This window comes from Heptranchias perlo, chromosome 33 (genome assembly GCF_035084215.1).
Source record: "Heptranchias perlo isolate sHepPer1 chromosome 33, sHepPer1.hap1, whole genome shotgun sequence".
Taxonomy (NCBI): domain Eukaryota; kingdom Metazoa; phylum Chordata; class Chondrichthyes; order Hexanchiformes; family Hexanchidae; genus Heptranchias; species Heptranchias perlo.
In genome coordinates, this window is record NC_090357.1 from 27,565,993 (window position 1) to 27,581,147 (window position 15,155).

Genomic DNA, 15,155 nt, shown 5'->3' on the forward strand with positions numbered 1-15,155 from the left:
AGGTGGTGGTGAGCCACCTTCTTGAACCTCTGCAATCCGTGTGGTGAAGGGAGGTTAAGTAGAGAGTTCCAGGATTTTGACCCAGCGACAAAAAGATCTTGGTGTTATTGTGTACAGGTTCATGACTGTAGCTAAAGCTAACATGGTTGTATTAATAGAACCATTCAGTATAAATCAAAGGACACCATTTTGACACTGTACATGTCACTGGTCAGACTGTATCTGGAGTACTGTGCCCAGATTTGGTCCCCCTACATGGTGGGTGATATCATGACCTTGGAAAAGGTCCAGAGGAGAGCTATAAGAATGATTCCCAGCTTAAAGAATCTCAGCTATTCAGATAGGCTCAAGGACCTCGGTCTATTTACATTAGAGCAGCGTAGGCTTAGGGGGAACCTGATACAGGTCTATACAATAAATAAAGGGCTGATAGCATCCCTATTGATAGATTATTCCAGTTTAACAGGTTGGGGAGGATCACGGGACACGAGTTTAAACTATGGAAGAGTAGGAATAGACTGGATGTTGGGCGGTTCTTCTTTTCCCAGAGAGTAGTGAGACTCTGGAATACGTTGACGGGTGTGGTGGGTGCCGACTCTCTGCCTTCAAGAGGGAGCTGGACTGGTTCCTGACTGGGGCAGAGATCACATGATAAAGAAATTCTTTATGGATAATACTTGGTCCATGTAGCCCGAGAGGCGCGGTCGGAGGCGAGTCAGCACACGGCCTGAGAGAGCGGGACGATAAGAGGCACAGATGGAGGCGTGGTCGGAGGCGCGGTCGGAGGCACGGTTGGAAGCACGGTTGGAAGCACGGTCGGAGGAGTGGTCGGAGGAGTGGTCGGAGGCACGGTCGGAGGAGTGGTCGGAGGAGTGGTCGGAGGCACGGTCGGAGGAGTGGTCGGAGGCACGGTTGGAAGCACGGTCGGAGGCGCGATCAGAGGAGCGGTCGGAGGCACGGTTGGAGGCACGGTCGGAGGCACGGTTGGAAGCACGGTCGGAGGCACGGTCGGAGGAGTGGTCGGAGGCACGGTCGGAGGAGTGGTCGGAGGCACGGTTGGAAGCACGGTCGGAGGCACGGTCGGAGGAGTGGTCGGAGGAGTGGTCGGAGGCACGGTCGGAGGAGTGGTCGGAGGCACGGTCGGAGGAGTGGTCGGAGGCACGGTTGGAAGCACGGTCGGAGGCGCGATCAGAGGAGCGGTCGGAGGCACGGTTGGAGGCACGGTCGGAGGCACGGTTGGAAGCACGGTCGGAGGCACGGTCGGAGGAGTGGTCGGAGGCACGGTCGGAGGAGTGGTCGGAGGCACGGTCGGAGGCACGGTCGGAGGCACGGTCGGAGGCGCGATCAGAGGAGCGGTCGGAGGCACGGTCGGAGGAGTGGTCGGAGGCACGGTTGGAAGCACGGTCGGAGGCACGGTCGGAGGCGCGATCAGAGGAGCGGTCGGAGGCACGGTCGGAGGAGTGGTCGGAGGCACGGTCGGAGGCACGGTCGGAGGCGCGATCAGAGGAGCGGTCGGAGGCACGGTCGGAGGCACAGTCGGAGGCACGGTCGGAGGAGCGGTCGGAGGCACGGTCGGAGGAGTGGTCGGAGGCACGGTTGGAAGCACGGTCGGAGGCACGGTCAGAGGAGTGGTCGGAGGCACGGTTGGAAGCACGGTCGGAGGCACGGTCAGAGGAGCGGTCGGAGGCACGGTTGGAAGCACGGTCGGAGGCACGGTCAGAGGAGCGGTCGGTGGAGCGGTCGGAGGCACAGTCGGAGGCACGGTCGGAGGAGTGGTCGGAGGCACGGTCGGAGGCGCGGTCAGAGGAGCGGTCGGAGGAGCGGTCGGAGGCACGGTCGGAGGCGCGGTCGGAGGAGCGGTCGGAGGAGTGGTCGGAGGCGTGGTCGGAGGCACGGTCGGAGGCGCGGTTGGAGGAGCGGTCGGAGGAGCGGTTGGAGGCGCGGTTGGAGGAGCGGTCGGAGACACGGTCGGAGAAGTGGTCGGAGGAGCGGTCGGAGGCACGGTTGGAGGCACGGTTGGAGGAGCGGTCGGAGGCGTGGTCGGAGGCGCGGTTGGAGGCACGGTCGGAGGCGTGGTCGGAGGCGCGGTTGGAGGCACGGTCGGAGGCGTGGTCGGAGGCGCGGTCGGAGGAGCGGTCGGAGGCGCGGTTGGAGGAGCGGTCGGAGGCGCGGTCGGAGGAGCGGTCGGAGGAGCGGTCGGAGGCACGGTCGGAGGAGTGGTCGGAGGAGCGGTCGGAGGCACGGTCGGAGGAGTGGTCGGAGGCACGGTTGGAAGCACGGTCGGAGGCACGGTCGGAGGCGCGGTCAGAGGAGCGGTCGGAGGAGCGGTCGGAGGAACGGTCGGAGGAGTGGTCGGAGGCACGGTCGGAGGAGTGGTCGGAGGCACGGTTGGAAGCACGGTCGGAGGCACGGTCGGAGGCGCGGTCAGAGGAGCGGTCGGAGGCACGGTCGGAGGAGTGGTCGGAGGAGTGGTCGGAGGCACGGTTGGAAGCACGGTCGGAGGCACGGTCAGAGGAGCGGTCGGAGGAGCGGTCGGAGGCACGGTCGGAGGCACGGTCGGAGGAGCGGTTGGAGGCACGGTCGGAGGCGCGGTCAGAGGAGCGGTCGGAGGAGCGGTCGGAGGCGCGGTCAGAGGCGCGGTCGGAGGCACGGTCGGAGGCACGGTCGGAGGAGTGGTCGGAGGCGCGGTCGGAGGAGCGGTCGGAGGAGCGGTCGGAGGCGTGGTCGGAGGCACGGTCGGAGGCGCGGTTGGAGGAGCGGTCGGAGGAGCGGTTGGAGGCGCGGTTGGAGGAGCGGTCGGAGACACGGTCGGAGAAGCGGTCGGAGGAGCGGTCGGAGGCGCGGTTGGAGGCACGGTTGGAGGAGCGGTCGGAGGCGTGGTCGGAGGCGCGGTTGGAGGCACGGTCGGAGGCGTGGTCGGAGGCGCGGTTGGAGGAGCGGTCGGAGGCGCGGTCGGAGGCGTGGTCGGAGGAGCGGTCGGAGGCGCGGTCGGAGGAGCGGTCGGAGGAGCGGTCGGAGGAGTGGTCGGAGGAGTGGTCGGAGGCACGGTTGGAAGCACGGTCGGAGGCACGGTCAGAGGAGCGGTCGGAGGAGCGGTCGGAGGCACGGTCGGAGGCACGGTCGGAGGAGCGGTTGGAGGCACGGTCGGAGGCGCGGTCAGAGGAGCGGTCGGAGGAGCGGTCGGAGGCACGGTCGGAGGCGCGGTCAGAGGCGCGTTCGGAGGCACGGTCGGAGGCACGGTCGGAGGAGTGGTCGGAGGCGCGGTCGGAGGAGCGGTCGGAGGAGCGGTCGGAGGCGCGGTCGGAGGCACGGTCGGAGGAGCGGTCGGAGGAGCGGTTGGAGGCGCGGTTGGAGGAGCGGTCGGAGACACGGTCGGAGGCGTGGTCGGAGGAGCGGTTGGAGGCACGGTCGGAGGCGTGGTCGGAGGCGCGGTTGGAGGAGCGGTCGGAGGCGTGGTCGGAGGCGCGGTCGGAGGCGCGGTCGGAGGCGTGGTCGGAGGAGCGGTCGGAGGCGCGGTCGGAGGAGCGGTCGGAGGAGCGGTCGGAGGAGCGGTCGGAGGAGCGGTCGGAGGAGCGGTCGGAGGCACGGTCGGAGGAGCGGTCGGAGGCACGGTCGGAGGAGCGGTCGGAGGCACGGTCGGAGGAGCGGTTGGACGCGCGGTTGGAGGAGTGGTCGGAGGCGAGTCAACTCATCACAGGCAAAAATTGAAAAAGTGGCGTCACACATCAGCAGGTAGGTGATTGGTTGGAGTGTATCACTTTTTTTCTCTCCAGCTTAGAGCAGGAGTTTAACAAAGAGCTTAAAACAATAATTTAAACTAGATAAATGAATTAGTTAAAACTAAGACTAGCAACTGATTTAAAAACTAAAATAAAGTAAATAAATAAATTCTTGGTAGACAAGGAATGGCAAGACAAGTGGTGTTTCGTAATTGCAGCATGTGGGAGTTTGTGGAGATTCCGAGAAACCACATTTGCAGTAAGTGTCTGCAACTCGAGGAACTTCAGCTCAGAGTTGTTGAGCTGGAGTCCGAGGTGCAGACATTGCGATGTATCAGGGAGGGGGAGAGTTACCTGGACACTTTGATCCAGGAGGCAGTCACACCCCTTAGATTAGGTACTGGTTTAGATATGTTCAGTGGTCAGGGACAGGTGGATGTGACCGCAAGTCAGGCAGGTATGGGGACCCAGGATGCAGTGATGGAGGAGCCTCGGCCCTTGACCTTGTCCAACAGGTATGAGGTACTTGCAATATGTATGGATGAGAGCAAGGGCTGCAGGGAAGATGGGCAAACTGACCACAGCTCTGTGGTACAGGAGGCCATTCAAGTGGGGGGAGTGAAAGGAATGTGGTAATGGTAGGGGATAGTATAGTCAGGGGGATAGATACTGTTCTCTGCAGCCGCGACCAAGAGTCCCGAAGGCTGTGTTGCCTGCCTGGTGCTAGGGTTAAGAACTGGAAAAGAACTTGGAGCATGAAGGGGAGGATCCAGTTGTCGTGGTCCACGTAGGGATCAACAACATAGGTAGAACTAGGAATGAGATTCTGCTAAGACAGTTTGAGGAGCTAGGGTCTAAATTAATAAGCAGAACCTCAAAGGTAATAATCTCTGGATTACTACCTGAGCCACGTGCAAATTGGCAAAGGGACAAACAGATCAGAGAGTTAAATGTGTGGCTCAAAGAGTGGTGTGGGAGCAGGGGTTTTGATTCATGGGGCACTGGCACCAGTATTGGGGAGAGGGAGCTGTTCTATTGGGACGGGCTCCACTTAAACCGGGCTGGGACCAGCGTCCTGGCGAATCAAATAACTAGGGCTGTTGATAGGGCTTTAAACTAAAAAAGGGGGGTATAGGGGTCAGGTGAGGGGAAATCTAGAAATCTAATGAGAAAAGTTAAGACAATAGAACAGTATAGTGATTTGGGTAAAGATAAGCTGAATGTGACAGGAAGGGACAGAGAGTTTACCAATAATAGTGCAATAGCAAGTAAGGTCAAAGCAGGAAAAAATGATAAAAAGACAAAATTAAAGGCTCTTTATCTGAATGCACAGAGCATTCATAACAAGATAGATGAATTAGATGCACAAAGAGAGATAAATGGGTTTGATCTAATGACTATTAGAGAGAAATGGTTGCAAAATGACCAAGGTTGGGAACTAAATATTCCAGGATATGTGACGTTTAGAAAAGACAGGCAGGATGGAAATTAGGTGTAGTCCTAATATTAAAGGATGAGACAAGGTCAGTGGTGACAAAGGATCTTGGCTCGGAAGATCAGGAAGTAGAATCAGTATGGGTGGAAATAAGAAATAACAAGGGGCAGAAAACACTGTGGGAGCAGTTTATAGGCCCCCTAATAGTAGCAATACCATTGGATAAAGTATTGATTATGAAATAATGGGAGCTTGTAATAAAGGAAATGCAGTCATCATGGGGGACTTTAATCTGCATATAGACTGGGCAAAGGTAGTTTGGAAGATGAGTTCATGGAATGTATTTGAGACATTTTCCTAGAGCAATACATCATGGAACCAACGAGGGAACAGGCTATTTTAGATCTTGTGTAATAGATACGGTTAATTAGTAATCTCACAGTAAAAGTACATTTGGGAAGAGCGATCATAATATGATAGAATTTCACATTGAGTTTGCAAGTAACATACTTAAGTCAGAAACTAGAGTCTTAAACTTAAATGAAGCCAATTACATAGGTATGAGGGGTGAATTGTCAAAGGTAAATTGGGAACTTAAATTAAAGGGTTTGACAGTTGAAAAGCAATGGCAAACATTTAAAGAAATATTTCAATATTCTCAACAAATATACATTACATTGAGATATAAAAACTCCATGGGAGGAGTGATCCACCCGTGGATAACTAAAGAAGTTAAGGAGAGTATTAGATTGAAAGAAGAGGCCTATAATGTTGCCAAGAAGAGTAATAAGCCTGAGGATTGGGAGAGTTTTAGAAAAAGGACGACCAAAAAATTGATAAAAAGGGAGAAAATAGAATATGAAAGTAAACTAGCAAGAAATATAAAAATGGACTGTAAGAGCTTCTACAATTGTGTAAAAAGGAAGAGAGTAGCAAAAGTAAACGTTGGTCCCTTAGAGGCTGAGACAGGAGAAATTATAATGAGGAATCAGGAAATGGCAGATGCATTAAATAAATATTTAGTACCTGTCTTCACAGTAGAAGACACAAAAAGCATACCAGAAATAGTGGAGAACCAAGAGGTAAATGAGAGTGAGGAATTTAAAACAATTAATATCACTAAAGGAAAAGTACTGGGCAAACTAATGGGACTAAAAGCCAACAATTCCCCTGGAACTGATGGCCTACATCCGAGGGTTCTAAAAGAGGTGGCTGCAGAGATAGTGGATACATTGGTTATCATCTTCCAAAATTCTCTAGATTCTGGAACGGTCCCAGTGGATTGGAAGGTAGCAAATGTAACCTCGCTATCCAAGAAGGGAGGGAGGGAAAAATCAGGGAACTACAAGCCAGTTCGCCTGACATTGATCATCAGGATAATGCTGGAATCCATTATTAAGGAAGTGGAAACAGAGCACTTAGTAAATCATAGTATGATTAGGCAGAGTCAAACATGATTTTATGAAAGGAAAATCGTGTTTGACAAATTTATTCGAGTTTTCTTAGGATGTAACGAGCAGGATAGATAAAGGGGAAACAGTGGATGTAGTACATTTTGGATTTTCAAAAGGCATAAAAGGTTGTTACACAAGGTAAGGGCTCATGGGGTTGGGGGTAATATATTAACATGGACAGAGGATTGGTTAAAGGACAGAAAACAGAGAGTAGGGATAAACGGATCATTACGACTGTAAAGTAGTGGGGTGCCGCAAGGATCGGTGCTTGGGCCTCAGCTATTTACAATTTATATTAATGAGTATAATATATCCAAGTTTGCTGACGATACAAGGCTAGGTGGGAAAGTAAGCTGTGAGGTGGACACAAGAAGTCTACAAAGGAATGTAGACAGATTGAATGAGTAGGCAAGAAGGTGGCAGATGGAGTCTCATGTGGGGAAATGTGAGGTTATTCACTTTAGTAGGAAGAATAGAAAAACAGAATATTTTTTAAATGGTGAGAAACTATTGAATTTTGGTGTTCAGAGAGACTTAGGTGCCCTTGTATGAGAAACACAAAAAGTTAGCATGCAGGTACAGCAAGCGATTAGGAAGGCAAATTGCATGTTGGCCTTTATTGCAAGGGGATTGGAGTACAAGAGTAAGGAAGTCTTACTACAATTGTACTGGGCATTGGTGAGACCTCACCTTGCGTACTGCATACAGTTTTGGTCTCCTTATCTTTGGAAGGATATACTTGCCTTAGAGACGGTGCAATGAAGGTTCACTAGATTGATTCCTGAGATGAGAGGGTTGTCCTACGAGGAGAGATTGAGTAGAATGGGCCTATACTCTCTGGAATTTGGAAGAATGAGAGCTCATCTTATTGAAACATATAAGGTTATGAGGGGGCTTTACAGGGTAGATGTTGAGAGATTGTTTCTTCTGGTTAGAGAGTCTAGAACTAGGGGGCATAATCGCAGGATGCGGGGTCGGCCATTCAAGACTGAGATGAGGAGGAATTTCTTCATGCAGAGGGTTATGAATCTTTGGAATTCTATACCCGAGTGCTGTGGATGCTGAGTCATTGATTATAGTCAAGGCTGAGATGGATAGACGTACACAGATACAGTTACATACAGGTTCAGAGGCACATTGGTACAATTATACACAAAGGTATGGTTACACACAGGTACGGATGCAAGTAGGTGGAGTTACACACAGGTACATTTACACACAGGTACAGTTAGACACAGGTACATTTACACACAGGTACAGTTAGACACAGAAACAGTTAGACGCAGGTACAGTTATTCACAGGTACAGTTATTCACAGGTACAAGTACACAATGGTACATTTACACACAGGTACAGTTAGACACAAGAACAGTTAGACACAGGTACAGTTATGCTCAGGTGGAGTTACATACATGTACAGTTGCACACTGGTGGAGTTACATACAGGTAGAGTTACACACAAGTCAGTTGCATAAGAGTACAGTTATACTCAGGTACAGTTAGACACTGGTGGAGTTATACACAGGTAGAGTTACACACATGTACCATTACAAACTGGTGGAGTTATGCACAGGTACAATTACACACAGGTACAGTTACACACTGGTGGAGTTCGAAACATTTACAGTTGCGCACTGGTGGAGTTATACACAGGTACAATTATACACAGGAAGTGTTACACACAGGAAGATTTACACACAGGTACAGTTACACACAGGAAGAGTTACACACAGGAAGAGTTACACACAGGGAGATTTACACACAGGGAGAGTTACACACAGGAAGAGTTACACACAGGAAGATTTACACACAGGTACAGTTACACACAGGGAGATTTACACACGGAGATTTACACACAGGGAGATTTACACACAGGAAGAGTTACACACAGGAAGATTTACACACAGGTACAGTTACACACAGGGAGATTTACACACAGGAAGAGTTACACACAGGTACAGTTACACACAGGGAGATTTACACACAGGGAGATTTACACACAGGTAGAGTTACACACAGGTAGAGTTACACACAGGAAGACTTACACACAGGTACAGTTACACACAGGAAGATTTACACACAGGTGGAGTTACGCAATGTACGATTACACACTAGAAGATTTACTAACAGGTGTTATGTTTTATGCTTATTTCTAGTTTGGTGGGTGACTTTCGATGAAACATTCCACACATCATAATCTCCCTGAGATTAGGCTTTATTTTTAACACGTTGGTTCCACAATAATACAACTCATATACTGAATGAGTGCAAAATAATCAACATAGAGAAGATTGTAAAAAGGAATACTTATTTTAATATTCATGCAATATTATAGTTATACAAGAAGATTCATAATCTAACAAGCTGTGTCCAAAAACTGTCCGATTTAGGAATCACTTGGCCTGAGAGGCATAAAAAGATGTTCGACCTCCCACTGTAACTGGCAAGCTGCCTCTTCCCAGGATACACTCACACTCTAAACTGAAACTGCTCCTATATTTAAAACCCAGAAAGGTACAGCCCATGTGACTTTGCGTACATCTGTCAATCAAGACAATTACGAATAAAACATTTGAAGAGTGAAAGTAATGAACTGACAAAGAACCTCAGGGTGTTATTCTCTTATCAAAGTAAATATTCCATTTGATGCCTGCAATCTCGGAAAGTCGGTCTTGTGTCTCCATGCTTTCCACAACCATGCTATATGGATATCCCGAATTGGAGCTATAAATTCCTTAATGTGCCAGCTACACCTTATGATCTTGGATAAATAGAATGGTTTTGCTTATCCAGCTTCCTGTTTCACTGGAACGAAGAGGCCTCCCTGCTGTCGTAAAGATGTCAATTTACTTTTGACTTCTGGAGTTAGAAAGACACTAATAACAGTGGCCCAGGCAGTCATTGCTGACCGCCTCCACTCACCACCTCTTGCAATTCTGACAACAGGGGGCAGATTTCCTTCTGTTGTGTTTGGACATTAAACAATTGGATAGGGGACAATTGAGGGGGGAGGATTACATTGCAATAACAGAACTTCAGCCCAAACCGGGCGCTTGTGGCTACAGTCAGGAGGCCTGAACCATTTTCAACTTTTGGGCCTCACCTGAATTTTACCGGCAAGCTACAGGCGCCGAATGGGTCAAATCGGCGTTCCGCTGTGGCTCGGCAGTCTCAGACTGCAGAAAAATCGGCCAGTGTCTGCAGAGACTGGGCTGGCAGGTCATGCATGTTGAGGTGGTAGGTCAAATCCTGGGGTTGATGAGGAGAACCAGTTGACAGTGGTCCACGAATGCTCCTCCTGGCCCCACATAACTCTTCAACAAAAACCCCATACTTCCCTTTTCTGAGTGGGCTGCGATGGTCCCTTTAGGGGCCACTGGACTGGGCAGCTGAATGCAGGGTACAACTGAGACTGGCATGCACCGCGCACATTCCACCCATTTGTACATTCAAATTTGGAGGTCCCAAACCCGCGACTTCCATCACCTAGAAGGGCAATGGCAGCAGGTACATGGGAAACACCATCTCCTCCAAGTTCCCCTCCAAGTCACACACCATCCCGACTGGGACATTTATCACCGCTCCTTCATCACTGCTGGGTTAAAATCCTGGAAATCGCTACTTTACAGCACTGGGGGAGAATCTTCACCACACGGACTGCAGTGGTTCAAGAAGGCGGCTCACCACAATCTCTCAAGGGCAAATGGGATGGGCAATAAAGGCTGGCCTTGCCAGCGACGCCCACATCCCAAGAGTGAAAATGAAAAAAAATTGCAAGGGGCATCGGACCCCAATTTACATATTTAAAAAGCATCCAGCATGTTTCAGTGATCCCAACAAGCCAGCCATGATTAAAAATATATTCATAGTTCCATATTTTAAAAAGAGGTTAAATTGGGCCCATTTTTCAGGTGCTACACACCTGCTTATGGTCTGAAAGTCCAAGATGCGCAAACTTCCAATGGGAATTGCGCAGTGCGCCATCTTGATCAACAGAGTCTATCAATACCAAATATATATTCAGTTAAAAATAAGGCAAGACTCAAAATCCATTTTACTTTTATGACCATTACTTCATATTAAATCTAATCTTCTAATGCAGGTTCGATTGCATACTGGAATAGTTAATAGCAGGTATGGTTACATACTGGAATAGTTACTAGCAGGTATGGGTATACACTGGAATAGTTACTAGCAGGTACAGTTAAATACTGGAATAGTTACTTGCACATATGGTTACATACTGGAATAGTTACTAGCAGGCACAGTTAAATACTGGAATAGTAACTAGCAGGTATGGGTACATACTGGAATAGGTACTGGCAAGTACAGTTACATACTGGAATAGTTACTTGCACATATGGTTACATACTGGAATAGTTACTAGCAGGTATGGGTACATACTGGAATAGTTACTAGTAGGTACAGTTAAATACTGGAATAGTTAATAGCAGGTATGGGTACATACTGGAATAGTTACTAGCTGGTATGGGTACATACTGGAATAGTTACCAGCAGGTACAGTTACATACTGGAATAGTTACTAGCAGGTATGGGTACGTACTGGAATAGTTACTAGCAGGTACAGTTACATACTGGAATAGTTACCAGCAGGTATGGGTACGTACTGGAATAGTTAATAGCAGGTATGGGTACATACTGGAATAGTTACTAGCAGGTACAGTTACATACTGGAATAGTTATTAGCTGGTATGGGTACATAATGGAATAGTTACTAGCAGGTATGGGTACATACTGGAATAGTTACTCGCAGGTATGGGTACATACTGGAATAGTTACAAGCAGGTATGGGTACATCCTGGAATAGTTACTAGCAGGTACAGTTACATACTGGAATAGTTAATAGCTGGTATGGGTACATACTGGAATAGATACTAGCAGGTATGGGTACATACTGGAATAGTTACTAACAGGTATGGGTACATACTGGAATAGTTACTAACAAGTATGGGTACATACTGGAATAGTTACTAACAGGTACAGTTGCATACTGGAATAGTTACTAGCTGATATCGGTACATACTGGAATAGTTACTTGCAGGTACAGTCACATACTGGAATAGTTACTAGCAGGTACAGTTCCATACTGGAATAGTTACTAGCAGGTATGGGTACATACTGGAATAGTTACTAGCAGGTATGTGTTCATACTGGAATAGTTACTGGTGTACAGTTACGTACTGGAATAGTTAATCGCAGGTACCGTTACCAACTGGAATAGTTACAAGCAGGTACAGTGGCATAAACAAATAGTTTCTAGCTGGTATGTGTACATACTGGAATAGTTACTAGCAGGTACGGTTACACATTAGCAGAGTTACTGGAGATACTAGCACGTATGGTCACACATTGGAATAGTTACTATCAGGTACGGCTGCACGTAGATACAGTTAACACAGGTGCAGTTTGAATTTGTCATCACTATTTAATGCCTCCAGACGAGGAATACATTTGTTTGCCCACGGGCTCTCGGGTTGTGGAGAGAATTAAAGTTTAGCAGAAGCAGCAACTGTGGCATCCATATTCAAAATGGCGGAGCGCTGACCGGAAGCAATTTAACTGAAAGGATGGAGGCTCAGGGCGTTCTCCCAAACCTCCGCTGTAACTCTGCCGAGAGTCCAGTGAAACCCCCAGGGAAATGGGATAGACGGCTGTAAATGGCCACAGTTTCCCCAGGGGTCCCGCGGGTCTCCCACCAGAGTTTTGGGGGACACGGGGAGAAGCCCTCAGAGAAACCCAGGCCTCAGGAACTGTCCAACTTGAAAGACGATGGACCCCTTTTTCCATCACAGTCCCGAATACTTTACCTCTACTCCCCTGTCTAGCAGATTATTCCAAATATTTCTCACTCTTTCAGTAAAGAAGTTTCCCCTCATATTAATTTCAAATTACTTTTCACTAATTTACATCCTTTGATCCCACTTTCCTCTCTTATTGAATCTGGGTTCACCCAATCTATCCAGACTGTTTAATAGTTCATGTACTTTGATAAAGTTCCCATTGACTGCCTCCATACAGACTGTGAAACTTAATATTCTCTCATCTTTCCTGTTAGCTGATTCTTTCATTCTCGGGATCATTCTTGTTTCTCTTTCTGATGTAAATGTCTGGTTTCTATGGCGTGATAACCAAAACTGAACACGGTATCAGGCGTGGTCCACCCAGTGGATTGAACATATTAGCAAAACCTCCACAAACCATCCACTGCAATTCCATTCAATTAACTTTCTTAATTGCTTTGCCACTTTGTCTGCACACTGAAAGTATTTAGTTTCTTATTACTCTCAAGTCCTTCCCGAAGTGTTTCTGTGTCAATTCGATTCCATCTACTGTAGGTTTATGACTCACATTTTTTTCAATTATGTTTAATACTGCATATTGTCAGAGTTAAATTTTATTCACTATTTGTCTGTCCAATTGCATAACCAATCTGAATCCTTCTTTGAATCTTTGGCTTCACTCTCATTCTCCACTGTTACATTACACTTCCAAAGGACTTCATTGGCTGTGAACTTGTTTGGGATGTCCTGAGGTTGTGAAAGGTGCGATATAAATGCAAGTTCTTTCTTTATGCATTGCCTAAATTAGTGCTGTTTGTCAAATTTGTGGTTGGTTTCGATGTACAGATCACTAATAACAGAGGCCCAGGCAGTCATTGCTGACCGCCTCCACTCACCACCTCTTGCAATTCTGACAAAAGGGGGCAGGTTTCCTTCTGTTGTGTTTGGACATTAAACAATTGGATAGGGGACAATTGAGGGGGTGGATTACATTCCAATAACAGAACTTCAGCCCAAACCGGGCGCTTGTGGCTACAGTCAGGAGGCCTGAACCATTTTTAACATTTGGGCCTCACCTGAATTTTAACGGCAAGCTACAGGCGCCGAATGGGTCAAATCGGCGTTCCGCGGTGGCTCGGCAGTCTCAGACTGCAGAAAAATCGGCCAGTGTCTGCAGAGACTGGGCTGGCAGGTCATGCCTGTTGAGGTGGTAGGCCAAATCCTGGGGTTGATGAGGAGAACCAGTTGACAGTGGTCCACGAATGCTCCTCCTGGCCCCACATAACTCTTCAGCATAAACCCCATACTACCCTTTTCTGAGTGGGCTGCGATGGTCCCTTTAAGGGCCACTGGACTGGGCAGCTGAAAGCAGGGTACAACTGAGACTGGCATGCACCGCGCACATTCCACCCATTTGTACATTCAAATTTGGAGGTCCCAAACCCGCGACTTTCATCACCTTGAAGGACAATGGCAGCAGGTACATGGGAAACACCATCTCCTCCAAGTTCCCCTCCAAGTCACACACCATCACGACTGGGACATTTATCACCGTTCCTTCATCACTGCTGGGTTAAAATCCTGGAACTCCCTACTTTACAGCACTGTGGGAGAACCTTCACCACATGGACTACAGTGGTTCAAGAAGGTGGCTCACCACAATCTTCTCAAGGGCAATTTGGGATGGGCAATAAAGGCTGGCTTTGCCAGCGACGCCTACATCCCAAGAGTGAATAATGAAAAAACAAATTGCAAGGGGCATCGGACCCCAATTTACATATTTAAAAAGCATCCAGCATGTTTCTGCCGATGCCTCGTTATCAAAGGTGGCAAGTTAAAAATCTACCCCACTTGGTCTGATAAATTTAGAAAGGTTTTCAATATGGGAAGAAAATCCTCAGACTGGTAAAATAAAGTGTCAAATCAAAGTCTGAAAATGGAGAAATGAGTATTGACCCTCGTATCAGTGATCCCAACAAGCCAGCCATGATTAAAAATATATTCATAGTTCCATATTTTAAAAAGAGGTAAAATTGGGCCAATTTTTCAGGTGCTCCACACCCACCTATGGTCTGAAAGTCCAAGATGCGCAAACTTCCAATGGGAATTGCGCAGTGCGCCATCTTGATCAACAGAGTCTATCAATACCAAACATATATTCAGTTAAAAATAAGGCAAGACTCAAAATCCATTTTACTTTTATGACCATTGCTTCATATTAAATCTAATCTTCTAATGCAGGTTCGATTGCATACTGGAATAGTTACTAGCAGGTATGGGTACACACTGGAATAGTTACTAGCAGGTACGGTTACATACTGGAATAGTTACTAGCAGGTATCGGTACATACTGCAATAGTTACTACCAGGTACAGCTGCATACTGGAATAGTTACTAGCAGATATGGTAACATACTGGAATAGTTACTAGCAGGTATGGGTACATACTGGAATAGTTACTAGCAGCTACAGTTACATACTGGAAAAGTGATTAGTGGGTATGCGTACATACCGGAATAGTTACTAGCAGGCACAGTTACATACTGGAATAGTTACTAGCCGGTATGGTTACATACTGGAATAGTTACAAGCAGGTACAGTTACATAATGGAATCGTTAGTAGCAGGTTAGGTTACATACTGGAATAGTTACGAGCAGGTATGTTGATACAATTGAATAGTTACTAGCAGGTATGGGTACACACTGGAATTGTTACCAGCAGTTACCATTACATACTGGAATAGTTA

The 15,155-nt window shown here is 48.1% G+C and overlaps 1 protein-coding gene across 1 annotated transcript; it reads right to left on the minus strand.

The window, feature by feature from the left end:
* Positions 1-715: 715 nt before the first annotated feature.
* On the minus strand, positions 716-14,532 carry LOC137301344 (mucin-2-like). Its single transcript, XM_067970791.1, has 2 exons — positions 14,475-14,532; positions 716-3,687 (listed from the first exon to the last, which is right to left on the minus strand). Exons 1-2 carry the CDS (start codon positions 14,530-14,532, stop codon positions 716-718), a joined length of 3,030 nt encoding a protein of 1,009 aa, XP_067826892.1.
* Positions 14,533-15,155: the final 623 nt, after the last annotated feature.